Genomic DNA, 23,364 nt, shown 5'->3' with positions numbered 1-23,364 from the left:
TTTTTACTTGATTTTGATTTTTGGATGTTTCTGATCCATATGATTTGATTCATGCCCTCCACACGCTTGTTAATATGCGTGTTTATCTTTTTTTCTCGGGGTCTGGGTTTTTAGCGCAGTTGATACGTATGTCATTGGACGATTAAGTTCGACAAGTTTTCGGATTCAGAGTATGCGGTTTCTTTGATAATCCTCTGGGTCCCGACTTTGTACATTGATGTGCGTGTACGAATAGCTTGCCCGTCGCCAACGAGATTAGGACTATAAATTCTTTCTAACAGTTACCACCTAGTAAGAACTATGGTTTTCCTTCTATTGTGCCAATATGAATATGGTTTAGCCTAAGATGGTGCTAGATGGATTAGAGGATCGAGAAATTGATGTCTTGTAGCCAGAAGAGGCCATTTGTAGTTGTTGTTACTGGTGGACTAGAAATATATTAAGAAGAAAATTTTGAACATTCATTTTGTTTTACAAATTAGCTGCATGTTTTTATCATTGATATCAAATGATTAACCATCGACGTTAGCTGTGTGATTATTTTAGTGACTTATCAATAATCAGGCAAACTGTTTTTCTTCTCCCTTCTTATGTCATAGTTGTGATGAACCACTGTGACATTGGTATTGGTTTCTGTAACAGGATGCAGCTGCTCGGGACTGATGATCCTACTAATCTGAGTTATTGGTTGAATTGGAGAGTGGTTGTCTGTGCAATATGGGTGTTGCCACCTATGATTATTTCAGCATTTCTAATCTGGAAATATGAACATTCAGACAATTTAGACTCTGATGGAGAGAGGACACAACAAGAGCACTCACATATTTTGCACCATGATGAATCTTGGAGACCTTGTTTAAAAGGAATTCACCCCATCTTTTTGATGTTCTTTAGGATGGTTGCTTTCTGTCTGCTTCTGATAGCTCTGAGTTTTGATCTTGCTGTCCACGGAGTTGAATTATTTTACTACTATACTCAGTAAGTCATTCTTGTCCCTTGTTAGTGATTAGGCAATACTTATTAACAACAGATACATATAGGATCAGATGAATTATGCAAAAAGTGGAATTTAGTTGTTGATATTTGTACCATCTTCTTGCTAATTCTGTTCTTACTCTTGACAGTCTTTCTGATTGTCTCTAACTACAATATGTGCTTCATTACAGGTGGACTTTTACTTTAGTCACCATCTATTTTGGGGTATGGTTTGTGATTTCTGTTCTGACCTAAAGTAGAGACGAAATGGATCCATAACAGCGGTGTTACTGTTTTGAACCCTTTTGTACATACCCAACCTTCTGCTGCACAAGACTATTCAGTCATCAGATTTATCTTGTGACGTCTTATGTTCTCTAGTTCCTCTTGCAGCTTGGGTCGTTGCTTTCTATACATGGGTGTTACCACCATCTCAAAATAAATAGCAGCACGAAGTGCCATTTACCAGAGGAGCTGGAGCAAGGTTTATACACGCCTCTAGCACGTGGAGCGAATGGTGATCGAGTGAAATTATTAGAAAGGTTGAACCACCATGGGAAATTTGGCGCTTTACTAACTTCAGGCTTTTGGGGTCATGTGTTTCAAATTTTATTCCAGGTAAAGTTCATGTTTGTTCAATGTGAGAGGACAAAGCTGCTAAACATGTTGCCCTGGAGTATTATACACATGCAGTACACAAAACAATTCATTAGTGCATTGATCCTTTCATGGAATCTCCTTGTTGTTTGTCTATTTGTTGTATCATGGATTAATATGTTTCCTTTTGCAAAGTTATTTGGTTGTAGAGGAGTCCATCTTGGCCTTGCATAAGCTCCTATTGTTTGATATAAAGGTGCAATTTTTGAATGAAGTATGATAAATAAGCTTCATTGTGGTCAGTTTCTCTTGAGAATTCTTACTTCAGGCTATCTTCATCGAACTATTTTACTGTTCTTTACTTTCAGGATGTAATTTTTATGTATTCCCTATCTGTAATTTTGGAAACATTATCACTTTATTAGGGCGTGTATAGTTCATATAATTGTATACAACATCTTAATGCCTGTATAGAATTTACTTGTGCTTTTTAAAGCTTCAACAAGTTAAACATGTTAATACTTTTGCATGAACAGATGACAGCAGGGGCAGTAACTCTCACTGATTTTGTTTACTGGTCCGTGATATTCCCATTTCTGACTCTCAGAGATTATGAAATGAATTTTGTAAGTGCTTATCTGCTAATAATCCCTTGTGCTTCTATTATTGAGTGTCATTTTTACTGATTATAAACTCATCCTCAGATATTTGTGACTAGAGCGTAATAATGAATAATTCTATTTTCCCTCTAGCTAGAAACTTTCTTTTTACTTGCTACTGAACAATCAAGGCTGCTAAATCTGATTAGATGAGAATTCACTACCTTGCTCTTCTACTTTGGTTTTTAATTCAGACAATGAATTCTGGCTCTGTTTCTGAGGATAGTGTCAATATATTGTTAGCCCTGGAAACTTCATAAATGCTTCTTTTTGCTGTGAATAAAGATGGACCAAGTATACAAATTTCCCAATATGTAGCTTCCAGCAGTCTAAAATCACAATTTGCATCTCTATTATGTTTTCCATGTGTCCAGCTTTGACTAGTTATTCTGGGGAATGCCTATAATCATAATTATACATACTGCTGGTGCGTTATTTTCACTTGAATTTTTTTTTGGTATGATATGACCTGGAGTGTTCACTATAAGATTATTTTGCATTTAACTACGCTTGGAAATTTCCGGCATCTCCAATCAATAAATTTTGCCTTGTGTCATAGATTTTCAGGATACTACTTTCTCTGGGTTTATTTGATTTCATGAATCGAAATGCTCAATTAGTTCCTATCTGCTCCTTATTTTAGTTTTTAGTATCACCTCTGAAATTTAAGAAACATGTCTGTTTTTCTGATTAGTTGACGATTACTACGCATTCGCTGAATGCCATCTTGCTGCTTGGAGATACAGCTTTGAATAGTCTGGTGAGCTGCTGCATATTCTCTTTTTCTCTTTTGGCTAGTTGCATCCATAATAAATTATTTATTTGGTTTTTGATATAATATTTAAATCTTCTTTTCAGCAATTCCCATGGTTCCGGATTTCTTACTTCATTATATGGACGGGTTCTTATGTCATCTTCCAGTGGATTGTTCACGCGTCTGTGGCAATTTGGCAAGTGTAATTCCAATTTGGTTATTACCATTGAAAAGATATCTTGCTGATCGTTTTCCGGTGATTGTTTCTTTTAGGTGGCCATATCCTTTTCTTGACTTGTCAATGCCTAATGCTCCACTATGGTAAGTTATTAATCATCAGCAAATTTAGTATACGTCAAGTTCTCCCTCATGCATGGACAACTTTTTCTCATAACGTACTAATTTATTTGGAAACTAAATAAATAGGATGTCAAGGTTGGAGCTTACTTACCATCTGGAGGGTTATGATAGATAATAATGGGGGGAAATTGCAAGCAAAACTTATTATATTATAAATGAGCAAATTATCCCCTTAAAAAAAATATAGCAAAACAACTTTATATTTTTTTTTAAAAAATGAAGCAATTTACCTCCTTATATAGGCGATAAATTACTCTATTTTTAAAAATATTGGGAGATAAATTTTTTTTTTTTTTCCATATGGGATAATTGCTCATTTACAAATAGCAATAAATTCCATAACAATATGAAAATAGAATATAATTAACAGAAAGAAAAATAATGTTGAAAGAGAAACGTAATTAAACAAAAGAAACACTTTAATATTAGTTCCACCTATATTCTTGATTGTGCCATCCTCGGACCGTCTCAGCAACTTCTTTCCGGTATTCCAACATTTAATTGGCAGGTATTTGGTGGTGGCAGTACTGCATGTCCCGTGTTACGCTATCTTTCTACTGGTTGTGAAAGTAAAACATTTGTTATTATCCAGATGGTTCCCTCAATCCTATCAGTGTTATTCATAAGATTTGGGAGACCAAAATAGTATTTCCTGTTGGCACACAAGTTTCACAACTAATCAATTTTCCCTTGAGGGCGGTTTACAAGAAATGAGCATTTCGATTCCTGAAGGTATGGAGGAAAGACTGGGAACGGTATTATTGCAAACAACTGCAGAAGATAGGGTGACTTATACTTCTCTGCAGTGTGTTTAATCCAGAGAAGATGAACTGTCTTTGTGTTGTTAAAATTCATCTTTATTTACTTCATTCCCACACAAACAAAAGAGAGAAGAATCACCCAACAATAACCTGATTCTTGTCGTTGTTTCTATTCATTCAAAAACTTGTACAGATAATGCTTTGGCATGTAGATGAATGAATGGTTGGGGAAGATAGAACACCCGTGTGATGAATTATTGTATTGCTTGATTTGCTCAATGGTTCTCCACTGTGTTTGTGTGTGTATTTTTCCTCTAACTAATGAAGAGAGCATGTTTTCTACATAATTAAACTTTATGAGCATTATCCCTCACCAAAATACATGAAAAGGGCCGATGAAATAAGACTACAAAACATACAGTGAGAACAGGGGAAAGGGGTTTAGGCCCAATTGAGGCATCAAGAAACATTACAGTCCAAAGGTCTGCTTTCCCTCCAATCTTTGACTCACCCACCTGTTTAAATTTCAAGAAAGATTTATGCTCATTACAAATTCACAGCACATACAAGATTAAATGTTCTTACCAAACAAATATTAAATGCACCTGACACAAGCCATACGGATTATATTTATATCAGTATTAAAGAAAAGAATTAGGAGTGTAGCCTGTTAAATGTTAAGCCGTTTATCGATCAAAGATAATGATAATCATAATTCCCAAGACATTGAATGGGCAAGCCAGTTGTGAATTTCTGGCCTCCATTCAAAAAACTAAAGCAGACTACACAAAACAACTCGTCGAGTAAACAGAGCGTCATGCAGTTATGGCTGTGATTTGGAAAAGCGCCGTTCTTTCTTCCCCTTCTCCTCTGATATTCAACAACTGCAGTTACTCTTCCGAGTTTCACAAATCTTCTTTCTTCAAACCAAACTCCAGCAATTCATTCCTGAGGAGATCATTTCTCCAACCTGATTTTCACCGCCCCCCACTTCACCTGCCCATTTCATCTCCCAAAGAGGTTTCTTTTTCTTTCTTCTTTATTTTTTTTGGTAAATTACAACCCTTAGCTGCGTTTTCCGTTTCTTATCTTTATCTAATTCTGGGTTTTTCCAGCTAATTGAGTGCCTACTGAAGAAGGAGGACTTGACTGAAGAGGAAGCAGAGGGATCACTTGATTTCTTGCTAAGTGAAGGAAGTCAAGCTTTAATCAGTGCTTTTCTTGTTCTCCTAAGAGCCAAAGGCGAAACCTATGAAGAAGTAATTCATCTTTCTGTTCTCTTTTTCTTTTATGTTCTTTCCCGTTCCCTTCTTTCTAAGCTGATGTTTGTTATTTGACCGTAACATTGCAAATTTAGATCGTGGGTCTGGCGAGAGCTATGATAAAATGCTGTAAAAAGGTTGAAGGGTTGGAAAATGCGGTGGACATCGTAGGGACTGGCGGTGATGGCGCAAACACAGTGAATATCTCAACAGGTGCGGCAATTCTTGCGGCCGCTTGTGGGGCTAAAGTTGCTAAGGTGAATCGTGCTGATCAATCATCAATGTGGCGATTAAAATGTAATGTGTTTATATCTGTGAAAAGTCCAATACTGAGAATGGTCTGCGTATGTTTGCTTCTTTCTCTTTGTTACAGCAAGGGAATCGGTCGAGTTCTTCTGCTTGCGGAAGCGCGGACGTTTTGGAAGCACTAGGAGTGGCTATTGGCCTCGAGCCCGAGGTTAGTCTGTTTTAAGTTTTCACCACCAGTGAGTCCTTTTTGGTTGTTCATAACTATGATGATGAGGCATTGCCAAGTTCTAAGTTTGCAATTTACTACTGAAATATGTTAAACCAAATAGTTATGAATGCATATTGCCTTGAAAAACATTGTATATGTATTCCTAACACTGAAGTGATGATACCTCTGTTCCTAAAATTAGGGAGTGAAGAGATGCGTGGAAGAAGTGGGAATTGGATTCATGATGTCCCCGAACTATCATCCTGCGATGAAGACTTTTGCTCCTGTAAGGAGGAAGCTTGGAGTGAAGACTGTATTTAACATCCTCGGTCCCATGTTAAATCCAGCTCGTGTACCTTTTTCTGTGGTCGGAGTCTACAAAGAAGACATGGTACTATGTTCATTATTTACAATTACCTTCTTGATAATAAAACAGTGTTCTGCCCAAAGACTTATTTGTCTCTATAGTTTGTACTGATACCGACAGGTTTTGCTGCTGCATCAGAGTTGAGCTTCAATATGCATGCATTGGGAGGGTACAAAAATCAGTACAATCTGTGAATGGGAGTGTTAAATGATATCATTATGATAAAGTTTAGTCTAATGACTTTATCATAGAAAATTATCCCATTATATGTTCTCCTACATGCTGCTTATGCAATTAGATTTTCTACTACGTGGACCCTTGTAGCACCAATGACAGAACTTCGAGATAGCCTAATATAGATAAACAATTTCCTCTGGAATTTAAGAACAAGATATCTTATTTGTTGTTTGCAAATTAACTCACGTCCTACTTGGATAGGTCAGTAAGATGGCTAAAGCGCTACAACGATACGGAATGGAGAGAGCATTGGTTGTTCATTCAGAGGGCTTAGATGAAATGAGTCCACTTGGTAAGAGAATTTAAAATTTTCTTCTTTAGCAACTCCTACTTGCTTTCTTCAGTTATTCACTTTTCTCGTTAAAATTACCTTTTGATTTTATCAGGGCCAGGGGTGGTGCTTGATATTACGCCTGAAAAGATTGAGAAGTTCTTTTTTGATCCGTGTAAGAATTTCATCTAGCTTTTTTGGTTAAGTGTACTTTAAACTGTTGCAAGTTTGCGATTCTGGTCGATCACTGTTCTTTTTTGAATGATATTTATGATGAGTTTTTGTCAGAACAGAACTTAGTAAGTTTAAGATTTTACTCTTGAATACCGTTGCTCATTGAAGATTCTTCTCCCTCTATGAAGATGCTCATGGTGACTGGTCATCAAGCAATTTTGTCCACTGATAACTTTATATTGTTCCTCATGAGAATTAGAATGAGCACTTAGAAGTCATTACTAAACCTTTAATACTTAATGATTAACTCATTTCTGGAGTGAATCTGAAACCCTTTATTCTCTGGTAACTCTGCTGTACTTGCAGTAGATTTTGGTATTCCTCGATGCACCTTAGGAGATTTACAAGGGGGAGACCCAAAATATAACGCTGACGTGCTAAGGTTTGTGCTCTCTGGCAAGAAAGGAGCTGTGGCAGATGCATTTGTAAGTTATCTTAAACGGTTCCTTTCCACTAGCTTCTAGATTATGCCTGGATGAGGTGACTGAGAGGATGCTATGTTTCAGGTCTTAAATGCAGCTGCAGCATTGTTTGTCAGCGGGCATGTAGGCAACTTTGCTGAAGGGATAGCTCTGGCACGTGAAACACAGAGATCAGGGAAAGCTCTTGATACTCTTGATTGCTGGATTCGTGTCTCAAATGTAAGTTTGGTGTCACTTATGTCTGCTGATCTTTTCATGAAATAGTACATTCTGTTTCTGTTCCTTGTTCTATAAATGTGTATTTGCTATAGAAGGTGAAAGCACATAGAGCCATAACTGCCTGAGTGTAGAAGAAGAGAGGACCTACAGTCATTCATACAAGCAGCAAAAACTTTGCTTCTTGAGCTTGCCATTTGGACTCTGGACGAGATAAAGCGGCAAGAGGAGAATGTTTGTTGCCTGATTTTGATTCTCGCTAGTGGGTGTAGTCAAATTATGTTAACTGTGAACACTTGCAAATTGCTTTCATTCTGTAAATGTGCAGCTAGAACTATGTATAACCATAGGTCTTGGGGTGTAAGGACTTTTTAGCTTTTGTTGCTAAGCCTCTGTTTCTTTAGCATCACAACAGCAGGTGAAGAGAATAGCTTGTTATAAATACGCAAACATGCTGTTCGTGAACATGTAATTCCCTCAATAATGAAGCCATCTCCAGCTGTTTATAAGTTACTCATCGATGAAAACATTCAAAATACACAGCATGTGGAATAACAATTATCAAATAAAGTTGCCCACTAACCCAATAGGACAGACATGAAAAGCCAGGCCACGTAAATGTACCGAGACTTTATTATCACAGTAGCATACAGAATCACTGAGCAATCTAAGCAGAAGAATTGATAACTGCTCCAGCTTGAGTTAGCAGTGGAACAAGCTTTCCTTGATTGTGCAGAGCCATTGCCACTGCAAAACATGCAAATACGTCAATTGGGAATATGAAATCGGTTTTTAGTATGCAAGCAAATTCACAACCCAGTAATGTTAAGTCACAATACCACCAGAACCACCAATGTGCCTCCCACCAACGAACACATTCGGCAATGTTGGCTGCGCAGTCAATTTAGTCAGAGCAGACTGATATCTTAGGTCCATCATCTTCAGTTTATTTGGAAACAAACATGATTCAGAAAGAAATTCACATCAGGAACAAGAATCTAGTGGTTAGTAAGTGATTTTTCACACATCAAAAGGGTTAGAGCAGCAGAAGTTGTGATAACTTTTCAATCCTAAACCCTTTTTCTCAATTTTTAATGCTAACTTAGTTATCGGATCGGTTGAACTTCGTCTTTAATTAGGATTAGAAATGGTGGTAGATACTTCTAATTTCTGAAAACATTTTCATTTCAGTTCCATCTACGGAGAGACGCATAGAATCTTTTGTATTTTTCAATCAAAATTCACAGAATCAACGGAATAGTACGAGAGAGACGAAAGAACTAACCCTCTTTGTCCATTTCAATCAATTTGAAGGAGAGACAGGGCTTTGTCAGAAAATCCTTCCCGTGATCGCAGAAAAACAAAGATCCATACATTAATTTTCTACGTCAAAACCTTGAATTCACAGAACACAACTCTACGCACAAAAATACAATTCCTCTTCCAACATCTTTCTTTAGTACTAAATCAAACAACATTCACATTCATCAGAATTCAAAAAAATTCTCTGTGACACAAATTTTCAGTTAATATAAAAAAATACATAATAGAGTTTCTAGGACCTGAAGACGACGACAGGGTTAGAAGAAACGAGCTCCTTAACCTTGAGAAGCGCCATATCTCTCTCTGTCCCGCTGGAAATGATCTTTGAATCTCAATTGAAACGGGAAAATCAGAGTCTGATGACGACCACCACCGAAGAGGTAGATTTATATGTATTCTGGAAGATTTTGAGGTAAATGGAAGGAAACTGCGGCCTTGTCACATAATTCTGTTCTGAAAAAATACGCATTATAAGGAAAATGAGGTCTTAGGCCTATCAATTGGACAAATCCCCCCTTGTTCTTGATTCATAGTATCACCATGCATGCAAATTGAATTAATTACAATCGCTTCAATATACCAATATCAAAGTAGAGTTGGCGTGTAATTTATATATCCTAATTTGCAAAAACTTAAATGATGTGATTTTCATGTTATAGTTTCAAATGTATAATTTTTTTGTTTATGTTTATCTTAAATCAAATTAAAATAAACTATAATTGTAAATTGATGAGAAAGTTCTTATGGCAGTTAATTAAGGTATTTTGTAAATAAAATTTGACCTTTTGCCTTAATTGTTTTTTTTGTATATCTCGAAAATAATCTTGACTAAAATCTATCCACATATCATGAAAATTAAAAATTTAAATAATATCATAAATAATTTTTTACCCGACACTCCACATCAATAGTTTTCTATTTATAACTATTGCTTCTAAATACTCAACTTTTATATTTTCATCACTTATCTATTTTTTATCTTAGATTGTAGGGTGTGGCTTGCGGTGTAGCGCCAATCATGATCAGGACCTCACTAGTAATAATCCTGATGTTTTCAATCTCTGATGCTCAAAACCCTTTACACCCTAAAACCCCAACGTCTGATCTCTTTCCCGATGGGACCGCAGGCGAGAAAACCCAATCCGCTGCTCTCAAAAGCACCATGGCGGCGAATCATAATCTGCAGGATCTCCAGTGGACCCGCACCATCCTCGATCGTCAACTGCCGTCGAGTCCGCAACGAAATCGGATCTGTTGTTTTGGCTATGGTCTTGGCCAAAGTGCTGTCCACAGTATCCTCAGCCAACCGAACTCGTTACTTCTTGCCCCTCACTATAGGCGCTTTTACATTATAATAATAATAAAGCACTCACTTTCGTAGAATTTTGTGTTGCCTTGTGCTCGGTTGAAATCACTTCTTTGACATTTTTTTGTTGTTATTTATTGAAATTGGGAAACTTTATTGGATAATGCTTTAAGATTTTGAGTGTATGACGAAATTGCCTGCTAATGTTAATCGGATTCGGCATTGTTGGATATATCCTATCCCATCCATCTCATAAACTCTTTCATATGGAAATGTAAACCTTTTTTAAGCCCATCTCGACTCATTTAACATATTACATCAACTCTAGTCCTCTCAACTTCAATCAAATTATTTTTATTGGACTTTTTCTCTGTGAGATGAGATGGATGTCAAACAATACAACCTTTAGTTTAAAGCACATCTTTCTCTCTCTTTCGACTCTTAAGAACTTGTGTCCTTACCTGCAACATCAACAACAATCAAAGCCAAAGCTAGCAAGAAACAGAAATCTTGTTCTTAACGTTACACGACACTCATAAGAATCTTTTTCTTGCATGATAGTTATTGTAACTATAAAATTTCAGCCATGGGCCAACATCGCCTGCAACCGCAAATATTCAGGATCAGAGCAACACCAGGTTTGAACCTTTTTAGTTGTCTAAAGTAACTTAAGAACCTCGAGTGTTCCCTCATGCATGAACGGCTTTTTCTCTTAACATACTTGTATAACCACTTGCATCTATTTCTTTAGCACCACTACTACAGGTGAAGGAAATAGCCTGCCACAGATAAGCAAACATGCTGTTCATGAACATGTAATTCTCTCACTATGAAGTCATCTGCATCTAGTTATAAGTGACTTGTCGATAAACCATTTAAACGTACATAGAGCACAGCATTCAGTATAATTATTTTCATATCAAAAGAAGTTGCCCGCTAACCAATCGCACAGGCATATCAAACCAGGCAAAGTAAAAGTACCCACACTTTATTATCAGAGTTGCATACAGGATTACTGAGCAGGTACTGATTCATGAGCAGTCTAAGCAGAAGCTTTGGCAACTACTCCAGCTTCAGTTAGCAGTGGAACAAGCTTTCCTTGGGCGTGCAGACCAGTTGTTGCTGCAAAATATGCAAATGCGTCAACTGGGAATATATAATCCGCCTTTTAGTATGCAAGCAAATTCAAAATCCAGTAATGTTAAGTCACAATACCATCACAACCACCAATGTGCTTCCCACCAATGAACACATTCGGCACTGTTCGCTGCCCAGTCCATTCAGCCAGAGCAGATTGTATCTCAGTTCCATCACCTTTGGTTTATTTGGAGACACATGATTCAGAAAGAATTCACATCAGGAACAGGAATCTAGTAGTAAGTGATTTTTCACACATCAGAAAGGGTAGAGCAGAAGTTGTGGAAACTTTCAATCATAAACCTAGTCTTCTCAAATTTTAATGCTAACTTAGTTATCAGATCGATTGACGTTCGTTTTTGAATAGGATTAGAAATGGTCCTATTAAACTCAGAGTAGATATTCTAATTTCTTGAGCAATTCAAGGATCTGAAAACATTTTCAGTTCAATATAAAAGGGTGAAAGTTTCATCTACGGGAAGCTAAGTTTTTAAAGACGCATAAAATCACTTGTATCTTTCAATCAAAATTAACAGAGTCAACGGAAAAACGCAAGAGACGAAAGAACGAACCCTCTTTATCCAATTCAATGGCTTTGAAGGAGGCGCCGAGCTTTGTCAGCAATTCCTTCACGGTCACGCAGAAGGGGCAGTAGGTTTTGCTGCCACCGTTGAAGAAAAACTCAGATCCATACATTTCTACGTCAAAATCTTAAATTCACAGAACACAACTCTACGCACAATAAAAATACAATCCATCCTCCAACAACTTTCTTTCAATTCTTAAAATCAAACAACATTCACATCCATCATAATTCAAAAATTTTCAAATTTTCAGTTAATATACCAAATACACAATAGAGTTTGTAGGACCTGAAGACGACGACGGGATTAGTAGAAACGAGCTCCTTAGCCTTGGGAAGCGCCATATCTCTCTCTGTCCTGCTGGAATTGGTCTTTGAACCTCAATTGAAAGAGGAAAATCAGAGTGTGACGACCACTGCGGAAGAGGTAGATTTATATGCATTCTGGAAAATTTTGAGGGATGTGAATTAAATAGAAGGAAATTGTACGGCACGGGCCAATAGGTCCATTATCTGTAGATAGTGGTCCAGGATTCTGGGGAGGGCCATCAAGTCGGCCGGCCCGCGACTTACACATTGCCAATTGCAAGTAGGGAACAATTTTAGATCCGTTGAAATCCGAGTGAATTACGCGGCGCCGTAATCATGTATTGTTCTTTGCTAGAGTTAAGCGTTCCTTTGTTTCAACTGGGGGAGTGGGAAAGTGAAAGGAAGACGAGAGGTGAAAATGCGACAAAAAATTAATAATATTAATTTTAAATTATTTAGTATGATTAGAAGAAAAATAAATTTTAAATATTTTTTTTGTTTGGTATGTATGATAGTAATTCATAAAAAAAAGACTATTTTTTTTGAATTTTTACTGATCAGTCCTTTTTCTTCATTTTGTATTATAAAATAAAAAGCTTATGTTATACTAAATAATTTTAAGTTGCTAAATGTTAAAATTAAATTTAAAGTTTTGTTTATAAAAATATTCATCAATAAAAGATGAGAATATTTTTTATATGATTATTTTTCTTCAAAAATTATGTAGGAATGTTATTTGCGAAAAAAAAAAGAAAGAACTTTAAGGAAATTATATGCATGATTAATAGACTAAATAGAAAAAATAGTTACCTTTTTATTAATTTTTGATACTGTCACTTTTCTATCCTATTTTGGATGGAAATAAAAATTGATTCTTGGAGGGGTTCTATATACATCTAATTTTATATTCTCTTCGTCAATTTTTTCTAATCAAATACCAAATTTCTTTTTATATATTCTTCTTTATCTATTTGTTCTATTCACTTATTTTTTATCCAACAAAACAAGCTCTAAAATTACTAATAATTCTTTTTAACTTGTACGATATATATTAATACATTCATAAATAAATAATTACTCTTCCTGCATATATTATTATACTAAAATTTTAAATACTTTTCATATAAGCCAAGTCATTTTAGTTATTTGCCAGCTTAAACCTTGGAGTTGGACTCCGTCTTGGTGCTAATCGTCATAAAAATCCAATAAAATCATATTTAAGAATCTATGATTTAATGTGTACTTGTGGCTCGTGATCCCGAGCTGCGTGACATCATGTTTATTTTGAGTCTTGTCTTGTAATTTTTCCAAAATAACGGATTATAAGGATATTGAGGTATTCGGCCTATCAATCGTACTAGTTTTTTTTGTTTATAATTTAATTCTGATTGAAGTTGTTAATCACGTCGAGCGTCTTTTAAATAGTACTTGGGACTTAAGAAAAGAGCCCATCGTTAGTTTTTTGGGATGTCTCTAACTAAAATCTTTTGATAATTAAGTTGAGATTGAGATAAACTAAAACTATTTGAATGTATTGAATATGATTTTGAGTATAATAAATATTTTATCATAAATAAAGCATAAATAGTGAATTTATACTGTTTTAAAGAATCACTTCCGGAATGTTGCTTGCGGTGTAGCGAGAATATTTCCAGCGCGATGCACATGATCCGAACTCACTAGTAAAGAACCCAACGTTCTGGTGCTCAAAACCATTTAAACCCTAAAGGCTAAAACCCCAACGTCTCTCTTTCCCCATGGCACCGGTGGCGAGTAAAGCCAATCCTCTCCTCTCAAAAGTACCATGGCGGCGAATCATACTCCGCAGAATTTCCGGTGGCGGCATTGCACGCGCACCATCCTCGTCAACTGCCACCGAGTCCGAAACTGTAATAGCCGGAACGAAATTTCTAGAGACGTTCTCCGAGGAGTTCGAAATCGGATCGCGAAAAATTACTTTGGAAACTGGTAAAATTGCGCGATTTGCAAACGGCGCTGTTGTTCTGGCTATGGAAGAGACCAAAGTGCTGTCCACAGTTGCCTCAGCTAAGAGTGACGGCACTCGTGACTTCTTGCCCCTCACTGTAGGCGCTTTTACATTATACAGCATCCATTTTCGTGGAATTTTATGTTGCCTTTTGCTCAGTTGAATTCACTTCGGCGATATTTTTGCCGTTGTTATTTATTTAAATGGGGAAAGTTTGGTGGAATAATGCTTCAAGTTTTCTAATGTATGACGAAATGGGGCGAACGAATTGCCTGCTAAAGTAAGCTGGAGCACATTGCTTGTTGGATATATCCCATCCATCTCATCTCATCTCATCTCCTGAACTATTTCATATGTGATGTATACTTTGTAAAACCTATCTCAACTCATTTACTTAAAATAAATACCAAAAAATACTATATCAACTCTGGTCCTCTCAGTTTCGATCAAATTATTTTTATTTAATTTTTCTTTGTGTGATGTGATGGATGTCAGACAATTACAACCTTATAGTTTATATTCTATCAGCTTCTTTAGAGTGTGAAACTTTGTGATGAAACTTAAAAAATAGGAGTTCTAAAATATGGACATATTGTCAGCATGAACAAATTAAAACCAGTTCTGTTTTTATCATTATGAAGAATTTATTTAATTGGTTGGATCTTATTAGCTTGAGGGAAGTTCTGTGTGTATTAGGTATTGGAAATGAAAAGTAAACTAGGAGAAAGCGGAAATTGAATCCAGGAAATAGAAACATGTTGGTTTTACAACAAGTTAACTGCATGTTAAGAGGTTTATTCAGTTTGAAACTTGTGTTTCTCGATTAAGATGGATTAAATTGGTACATTATCTCTTCTTTTGTCAGTGCTAAGTATTCCGGGGGACAACTTAGTTGGTGGCCTGTAATTATTTAAGGTGGGAATTGGGAAATGGAGGGGCATTTTTTGTTTCTTGCTATGATGAATAGATTAATTTTGTGTTTTTTCCAGGTTGAATATCAGGAGAAACAGTTTGCTCAGGGTATGATTCCGAACACATTTATGCGGAGGGAGGGTGCTCCAAAAGAACGTGAACTATTATGTGGTCGTCTCATTGATCGACCTATAAGACCCCTCTTTCCACCTGGATTTTACCATGAGGTCCAGGTATGTCAGTACTGTGTGATATCTATGTACTATATCTTTTATATTAAACATCTGCTTTACTGCTCGTCCTGAGCTTTGTTCCTTTTCTCCAGGTCATGTCAAGTGTTCTTTCTTCTGATGGGAAACAAGATCCAGATGTCATGGCAGCCAATGCTACATCCGCTGCTCTGATGTTATCAGATATTCCATGGGGTGGCCCCATTGGAGTAATACGTATAGGGAGGATTTCTGGTCAGTTTATTGTTAATCCCAGCATGGATGAGGTATTTCATATGATTTCTTGTGTCAATGGAAGATTTATTTTTGTTCATCATATCCTTTGAGCAGTATATGATTTCTTTGTCAATTGGTATTTCCCGTAAGCAGCATTTGGTAGAAATTTAAGGTGCTCTCCCATTTTTACCGGTCTTATTGCCTGCTCAGCATGTATGAGTTCGATGGCTCTTTTTGAGTACGAACTAATGAACTATTGTTGAGTTTTATTTAATTGGTTATTTGGAACATGACTAGTCAATGATTTATTTTGGCTTTTGGTAGCACTTTGACCTCCCAAAATGACTTCATACAGTATTTGGTTTTCCAATTATTAATAAAAAACTAAGCATTACTAGATGAAAAAATTATATGTATTGTGAGTGAATCTGCCATTAGTAGTACTGGAATTTGGTAGTTCATTGAGCTATAGGTAGAGCAGAAACAAGAAACTACTAAAGGACAGATAAGGACGTGGATAATTAAGTTGGCTGTTGTCATATCAGTAATCTTGGCCTTTTTGTCTCAACCTGATTAAAGTCCACATTGAGATGTTTTTACGATAGTGAACTGATGGCTGGGTTTCTGTAATATGACGTCCAGTAAAGTAACTCATGATGCTATTGACATGATTTTTATCTATTTGTCATGGATGTTTTGCAGCTTAGTCTGAGCGATCTTAACTTGGTATATGCATGCACGAGAGACAAAACTTTGATGATAGATGTCCAAGCACGTGAGATATCAGAGAAAGACTTAGAAGCTGCTCTAAGATTGGCTCATCCTGAAGTGAGTTTTACTCTCTGTGTTGGTGAATACTGTACTTGTTTTTAAGATGCTTATCTTTGATTCTTTAGGCAGTGAAATATCTCGAGCCTCAAATAAGGCTGGCAGGCAAAGCTGGTAAACAGAAAAAGGAGTATAAGTTATCCATGGTGTCCGAGGAAACATATGAAAAAATTAGGAGTTTGGCTGAAGCTCCCATTGAAGCTGTATTTACAGACCCTACATATGGCAAGGTTCCCTACCTACCTAAATGCTGATTGCTTTATACAGAATCGTAGTGTCATGTCACTATAATCTGGTTGCAGCGTGGATTATTTCATGTTTCCAGATATGCTTTTTATGTATATGTGCAGTTTGAAAGGGGAGAAGCCTTGGATAATATTACGCATGATGTCAAAAAGAAACTTGAAGAAGAATGTGATGAGGAAGGCCTGAAAGTTCTATCCAAAACAGTAGATACTGTGCGGAAAAAGGTATTTGATATAAGTATTAACCCCCTTTAAATATATCTCTATTTGATTGCTTAAATTGTGAATCCGTGTAGAAGAGAAGAGATATATGATCCTGAAGATGATAAGCCAGCTCCAAATGAAGTTTACTTGAGGAGAAATGTTAACTGTTAAGTTTTAGGTCAATGAACCCACGGTCCTCAGGGGTCCTTTATTTTAAATAATTAGATTCCTCTCCTTACATTTTCTTTAGACATCTTGTCAAGGTAGTGACTTGTTAAGTTCTGACCATGTCAGGTCGTTCGCAGAAGGATAATTAGTGAGGGACTTAGAGTTGATGGAAGACGTCTTGATGAGGTCAGGCCCCTGTATTGTGAGGCTGGTAATTTGCCCGTACTACATGGTTCATCAATCTTTTCTCGTGGAGAAACTCAGGTCAGTAACTGTGCTGCCCTAGGCATTGCCCAAAGAGTCTGTTGATAATAAGGTGAATGGATACATTTGATGCTTGGACGCTTTCTCCTATGATGCCTAATCCTTTCTAGCACTAAATGTGTTGGTTACAGGTTCTTTGTACTGTAACCCTTGGAGCACCTGGAGAAGCTCAGCGTCTAGATTCTTTGGTTGGTCCTCCATCCAAGAGATTCATGCTTCACTACAGTTTCCCACCATTCTGCATTAATGAAGTCGGTAAACGAGTTGGCCTCAACAGACGAGAAGTTGGACACGGTAAGCTACTTGTATTTCCATGATAGTCATGAAGTTCCAATCTTATGATTCACTGCTACTCTTGACTGCGTGATATTTTTCCTATCATCTCCATCCACTGATAGTTTTGGCTTATTCTGTTGTTTTCTGATTGTGTCTGTTTCCAAAAAGGAGGGGGGCCAAAAAAAACCATATGCTATCGACATTAGACTTTATGCATGTGACATGGTGAAAAAGATTTATCTATGTTTTACATTTTATTGTCTATTTAGTCCTTGTGTATTATTTGAAAAAAACAATTTTCGTAAAGGAGAAAGGAGTTTTGGCTGTTAACTATTTCTCTTTAGTTGGAGTTTATTTCCCAAATGCCTGTCTTATAATCATCAGTTATCAAATTCTACTGACTAAATTTTTGTTCACATTGTTTTATATTGGATTTTCATTTTACAGGTACCCTTGCTGAGAAAGCTCTACTTGCTGTTTTACCTCCTGAAGATGATTGTCCATACACTGTTCGTGTCAATGCAGAAGTCATGGCATCTGATGGATCAACATCAATGGCGTCTGTTTGTGCAGGTAGTCATTTCGGAGCTATACTCTTGCCATATAAGCTTTATTATCTTATGCACCAGACTGTTGTCCAGAGCTTTAATTCCAGTGATGAAGTGCCCTCTTTCCGGGCATTGCTTCAGGCAGTCTTTCTTGTGATAATTATATTGAAGTATTTATGCAGAATGTCATGAAAATGCATTCATTCTTTGTAGGCAGCATGGCATTGATGGATGCTGGCATTCCACTGGGAGAACATGTAGCAGGTCTGTCAGTGGGCCTTGTCAGTGAAACCGATCCCTCAACTGGTGAAATCACAGACTACAGAATATTAACTGATATCCTGGTAAGGAATGCCCTTGAACTATGCGAGTATTTTGCTTCTTGTGAAAACAGCCTCTTATTTATTTCAGCTTCTGGTGTAAAAAATTTGAATCATTGAGGTTGTTAAGTTTGAGAGAAGAAAATTATTCTGGATCCCTGAAGCAAATATATCATACTTTAGTTACTGTTGGAGAATTTGGTCAACTCCTTGCCCAATTTTATTGTTTGAGAGAAAAAATTATAGTAATTATGTGTCGTTGATAGTTGTTATCCAGACTTTGTTATGAAAGATTTATTAATTGTATGCCAATCCCAGTTGAGATTACCACCATCCAGACATAGCCTGAAGGATTCATTTAGCTGACTTTGACGTTAGCCTGTAAAAACATTATATTGTCTACAAAATGGATGTGGAGAAACACCCACAATTTATTTGTTCTCTGTCCGTTAGGGTAATCTTGAGGACTTCGATTGGCAATTTGGTATCCAGTCTGTCTGGTTTTAAGGTTTTAGGTTGCATCTCTTGGTATAGAACCCCATGAAATTTCATACCAGGTTTCTGTGGTCTTTGAATTCCTGAAGAATCTCTTTTGTTGTATAAATATTTTGACTGTTTATTTGTGAGTGTTCTTTTGTTATGTATTATTTACAGGGTTTGGAGGATCATCTAGGGGATATGGACTTCAAAATTGCTGGAACCCGAAATGGAGTTACAGCAATTCAGTTGGACATAAAGCCTGCGGGAATCCCTTTAGACATCATATGTGAGAGTTTGGAGCCCGCACGTAAAGGTCGGCTTCAAATCCTTGATCATATGGAGCGAGAGATAAATGTACCACGTACTCAGGATGGCAGAAACTCCCCCCGGATATGTAAGATTATCATTTATGTATCTATCTTGTTTATGAGGAAGATGAGTTATCGTAAAGCTTTAGCTTCAAACGTCTCTGCATCTTGGTGTTGACATTCAACCAGTTCTTTTAAATATGACGCCATCAATGTCACTATCCATGTTGTGATTGAATCTCACCCATCTCACTGTTGTGACAACTGATGCAGTGACCTTAAAGTATAGCAATGATGCTATCCGCCGGTTAATTGGTCCTCTTGGTGCCTTGAAGATAAAAATTGAAGAAGAAACAGGTTTGCTTTAGTCTGCTATCATTGCTAAAGATTTCTGCGTTCTATGCGGTTAGACTTGCTATAATTCTGATAACCCTGTAGTATTCTTGTGTTCTGCATTTTCTCAATCTTGTCAGTCTCAGTGGTCTCTGGTGAAAATCTGAGATGCATGGTTTAACTCGAAATTATCTTCTATGTGTTCTGAGCCCATTGTATGCTACAGGTGGAAGGATTTCAGTGAGTGATGGTTTACTTACCATTGTTGCTAAAAATCAATCAGTATTGGATAAAGTGATGGAAAAGGTAACCATTTTATGCTTTTTTCCATGCATTTGGTTGTGAATTAAATTTGGAAGATAGACTACTTCAGCATAGCCAGTTGGCTTCACTTAACCCCACCAGTACTTGATTCTGGAGTTATGAAATTCAAGTTATTGTTAACATGGAAGTATCATGTAATTCTAGCAAAACAATTCAGTTCCAAAATTCACATTTGCAGTAGTTTCAGGAAAATTGGGTCATCTTGAAGCCATCTAATTCCCGTCTACCAAGTTACTTTATGTCTCTGAGGTATACCACAGCGAACAAAGTGCCATGAAAATAACAGTCTCTGAATGAATACTCAGTTTTCTAACTTCTGTTTCCTGGCATCCGTTCTTATGCTATGGAGTGAAAAGAATCATCAATATTTTAAATTCCTTTGCAGGCGATATTCCATTTTTATTTGTTCTATATTCTTATTATATCTGTGTTTTTCAGCTCATATATTTGCTTTCTGGACTTTACACCATAGACTTGCCTTTAAACTTGCTTATTTCAGATTGAGTTCATCGTGGGTCGTGAGATTGTAAAGGGAGGCATATATAAAGGCATTGTAACATCAATTAAGGAATATGGTGCCTTTGTGGAGTTCAATGGAGGCCAGCAAGGTCTCCTGCATATTTCTGAGTTGTCGCATGAACCGGTTTGTGAAATTTATTATATGTTCAGTTTTCATGTTGTAGGCTTGTACTGTAGTTTGTGATTCTTACAAGATATGTTGATTTCAATCAGGTGTCCCGAGTTTCTGATGTGGTTTCAGTCGGCCAAGTACTGAACCTAATGTGCATTGGATTGGACGTGCGTGGTAATATTAACTTATCTCTCAAAGCTATTCTACCTAAACTGGGATCAAACACAGACCCTGCAGTAGGAGAATCTGTTGCTCCTGTGCCACAACCACCTAAAGTCTGGAAGCCTGTTAACAATGTCCAAAAGGACCGAGAAAGTAAAGATGATCCACCAATGGGTGTTGGGGAGAGCCTGTCATCAATTGTGATCCGAAGTGCTGCTGAATGTGACGATGAGGAAAAATCTGCTGGTCTGAATCGGAGTTGTAAAGGTAGCAGTTGACTCCACTTTGTCTGTCAAGAATCTTGCCGAATTGGCAATCATGACCTTAATATGTGATAGATAAACAATATCAAATGTCTAGGGTTTGGTACACATTATTTCGTATTCTGAACAAATGTTAATCTACAGGTGAGGTTCCGATGGATGCGAAAAAATTGAAGCTTGGGACTGAAGTGACAGCTAAAGTTCATCAAATTCGTGCACACGGGCTGGTCCTTGATTTGGGTGGTGGCATCCGTGGGATGTTTCGGTTTGAGGTAAATGACAACTTATCTTTATGAACCTGATTGGTCCTTAAGTTAGGAGTTTCTGATGGGTGGTATGATATATTTTCATTTCAAGCCTCAATGCTTTTCTTTATCATGGCATTTACTACTTTTAAGTTCTTTTACCCTTATTTCTGAGTTAAAAGTTGAATATGCTAAATAATTGTGAGACCTTACCAAGTTATTTCCATTTTTCTGAAATGGAATTTCTTAAAGTTCTCATGTGAGATTAGGGATAGGCCCTTGAATTATACCTTTTTAAATCATGTTGGAAGTCTAGGTAGGCCGATATGAATGCTTTTAGAATGTTACAAATATGCTCGAAGACTTCAGCCTCTGGGTACGAGTTTTAAAATGGAGAGTGTCTGTGATGGAGTATTACGTGATTCTTCTTATGCTGGATGTAACACAGCATTCTCCATTATCAGAATATTTCTTCTCCCTCTCGCTTCTCGAATGTTGTGGGTGGCTATTCTCTCTTCCTTCTGTTTTACCACTAGCATTATTTTCATAGAATCTCTGTGCCTTGTAGACTGGTTCCAGGAGAGACTTTGAGGTTGGTGAGGAGATGCGAGTAAAGTGCTCTAGTTTCTCCAGCAAGGGGATCCCTGTAATGACTTTGGTGCGGAAGTAGGAGTCTTCTCTTGATCATATTACTTGCGAGTACAATGCTCGGCAAGTAGCTCGAACTTTGACATAAACTCCAGACCCTTGCCAGTAACTGGAGGTGTAGCGTCAGCAAAACGTGTACAATGTTCTTGGACCTGATTGCATCAGAGGCAATATTCCAGGTAGCTTTCATGCTTCCTAAGGGAAAGCTTATATATCAAAACATAATCTGCAGATGAGTCACACAATATAGAGCAACTACAATTTTGATTATTTAGATATTCGTCCTAAGTCAAGAGTAGTGTAAAATTTTTGTACCGTATATTCTTTTTATGTATATTTAACTGCCTTTTCCCTGGAGGAACAAGAATTATGTAATGATGAGAGTAGTTTACCCGTTGGAATAAGTTAATGTTCTCAAGAACGATGTTTTCGAACTCTTATGTGGGTGAAATTTTGTAGTCGTTCCTCGAATATGGAATACTTTTTACCAATCTTTTACTGGATGCAATCCAAGATTCAATAGTATAACATATTGATATTTCTGCCTAGGTCTTTTCATAACCATGGTGATTATATATATATATATTAAAGCAAAGAAACGTAGACTTGAAGATTCAATCCAGGCTTCACGTACATGAGAAGCCATATTCCACTTGGTCTTATTATTATTCTATGTCAAAGGAAATAAATGGTTCCCCCGTGCATGGAATGAATGCCCTTTCAGTATCCCTTTTCCAAGTTGGATAATTCTTCTAGAATTTATCTCCAGACGACACGAAACTCATTTGTCTTCAACCTCACTGCTGCTTTCCTCCATTTCAATTCTCCACTCCTAACTCATAAGAATAAAAGCCGTTGATCAAGGCTTCCACTTTTTATTTGACTTGAGCAGTTGAGAGCTGACAAGAAGATTTTATATAGCGGAATTATCATTACCATGTGTAGCCGTTTCTTTTGAATTTTCTTTTCTCCTTGTCATCTTCACCAACCCACCCACATCACCCTTTCTTTATTCTATAGGGTTTATTACCAAATCCAGCTTCATAACAGCATATATATGGAAATTATTAACTCCTTTGCTGTCGTTCCAAATAAGATTAGTTTTATTTCTAATGTGAGACGAGAAAACCTGTAGTGAAAAGAAAAAAAGGAGCAATGAACTTTTATTAGAGTTAGGGTATAAGCACAAATAGTAGAGGTCTTTATTTTTAGTACACTAATTTAGAGAATATTTGATTGGATTTACTTGGATGTTAAAAAGTACTTTATAAGATGTTTGATAATTTATAAGTTATCTAAAAAACTTCAATTATATTATAAATTTAAAAATGATTTTAATCAGACGTCCCGCCAAATATTATATATATAGAGAGAGACAGAAGTGTGTAGCACGATATATTTTATTTGTGGCGAGTAAATCTGCAGACAAATTTAGCGGGATTACATGGAATTGACAGAAGTAGCTTATATGTATGTAGATATGTTGGACTTTGTTCATCAAAATTTGTCCATAGATATGAAGTCCTTTTCCTCTTCTTATAA

General features: G+C 36.7%; 4 protein-coding genes and 1 pseudogene across 6 annotated transcripts in view; 3 read left to right on the top strand and 2 right to left on the bottom strand.

The window, feature by feature from the left end:
- The window catches only part of LOC105177113, a 4,784-nt gene extending 424 nt beyond the window's left edge, over positions 1 to 4,360 (top strand). The window contains exons 2-10 of one of the 2 annotated variants that reach the window (XM_020698890.1): positions 115 to 291; positions 643 to 978; positions 1,167 to 1,200; positions 1,369 to 1,593; positions 2,109 to 2,198; positions 2,926 to 2,991; positions 3,090 to 3,181; positions 3,259 to 3,306; positions 3,854 to 4,360. In XM_020698890.1, coding sequence (XP_020554549.1) covers positions 644 to 978; positions 1,167 to 1,200; positions 1,369 to 1,593; positions 2,109 to 2,198; positions 2,926 to 2,991; positions 3,090 to 3,181; positions 3,259 to 3,306; positions 3,854 to 3,971 — 1,008 coding nt within the window. In that variant the 5' untranslated portion in view covers positions 115 to 291; position 643 and the 3' untranslated portion in view covers positions 3,972 to 4,360. The remainder of the gene's footprint in view (positions 1 to 114; positions 292 to 642; positions 979 to 1,166; positions 1,201 to 1,368; positions 1,594 to 2,108; positions 2,199 to 2,925; positions 2,992 to 3,089; positions 3,182 to 3,258; positions 3,307 to 3,853) is intronic. The other variant, XM_011100149.2, reaches the window with a different exon arrangement.
- Positions 4,488 to 8,082, top strand: LOC105177112 (anthranilate phosphoribosyltransferase, chloroplastic). Of its 2 annotated transcripts, none has more exons than XM_011100148.2 (10): positions 4,488 to 5,126; positions 5,222 to 5,365; positions 5,464 to 5,625; positions 5,742 to 5,825; positions 6,028 to 6,216; positions 6,631 to 6,721; positions 6,816 to 6,875; positions 7,241 to 7,359; positions 7,441 to 7,575; positions 7,671 to 8,082. In XM_011100148.2, exons 1-10 carry the CDS (start codon positions 4,932 to 4,934, stop codon positions 7,698 to 7,700), a joined length of 1,209 nt encoding a protein of 402 aa, XP_011098450.1. In that variant the 5' UTR covers positions 4,488 to 4,931; the 3' UTR covers positions 7,701 to 8,082. The 2 variants fall into 2 exon arrangements, with proteins under 2 accessions (XP_011098450.1, XP_011098449.1); XM_011100147.2 differs by having other exon boundaries at positions 7,668 to 8,081.
- On the bottom strand, positions 8,217 to 10,877 carry LOC110013148 (annotated as a pseudogene).
- LOC105177111 (glutaredoxin) lies at positions 11,048 to 12,371 on the bottom strand. The gene is made up of 4 exons (XM_011100145.2): positions 12,211 to 12,371; positions 11,911 to 11,999; positions 11,417 to 11,515; positions 11,048 to 11,323 (listed from the first exon to the last, which is right to left on the bottom strand). The coding sequence occupies exons 1-4, from the start codon at positions 12,264 to 12,266 to the stop codon at positions 11,244 to 11,246; spliced, it is 324 nt and encodes a 107-aa protein (XP_011098447.1). The 5' UTR covers positions 12,267 to 12,371; the 3' UTR covers positions 11,048 to 11,243.
- On the top strand, positions 13,871 to 22,330 carry LOC105177110 (polyribonucleotide nucleotidyltransferase 2, mitochondrial). The gene is made up of 17 exons (XM_011100144.2): positions 13,871 to 14,314; positions 15,207 to 15,362; positions 15,455 to 15,625; positions 16,278 to 16,403; positions 16,472 to 16,633; positions 16,754 to 16,873; positions 17,147 to 17,284; positions 17,416 to 17,578; positions 18,008 to 18,133; positions 18,322 to 18,452; positions 19,083 to 19,302; positions 19,490 to 19,573; positions 19,776 to 19,855; positions 20,373 to 20,516; positions 20,606 to 20,933; positions 21,074 to 21,201; positions 21,743 to 22,330. Exons 1-17 carry the CDS (start codon positions 13,988 to 13,990, stop codon positions 21,842 to 21,844), a joined length of 2,706 nt encoding a protein of 901 aa, XP_011098446.1. The 5' UTR covers positions 13,871 to 13,987; the 3' UTR covers positions 21,845 to 22,330.

This window comes from Sesamum indicum, linkage group LG15 (genome assembly GCF_000512975.1).
Source record: "Sesamum indicum cultivar Zhongzhi No. 13 linkage group LG15, S_indicum_v1.0, whole genome shotgun sequence".
NCBI lineage: Eukaryota > Viridiplantae > Streptophyta > Magnoliopsida > Lamiales > Pedaliaceae > Sesamum > Sesamum indicum.
The sequence above is the reverse complement of the archived record's forward strand: the minus strand, read 5'-3'. Positions and strand labels throughout refer to the sequence as shown.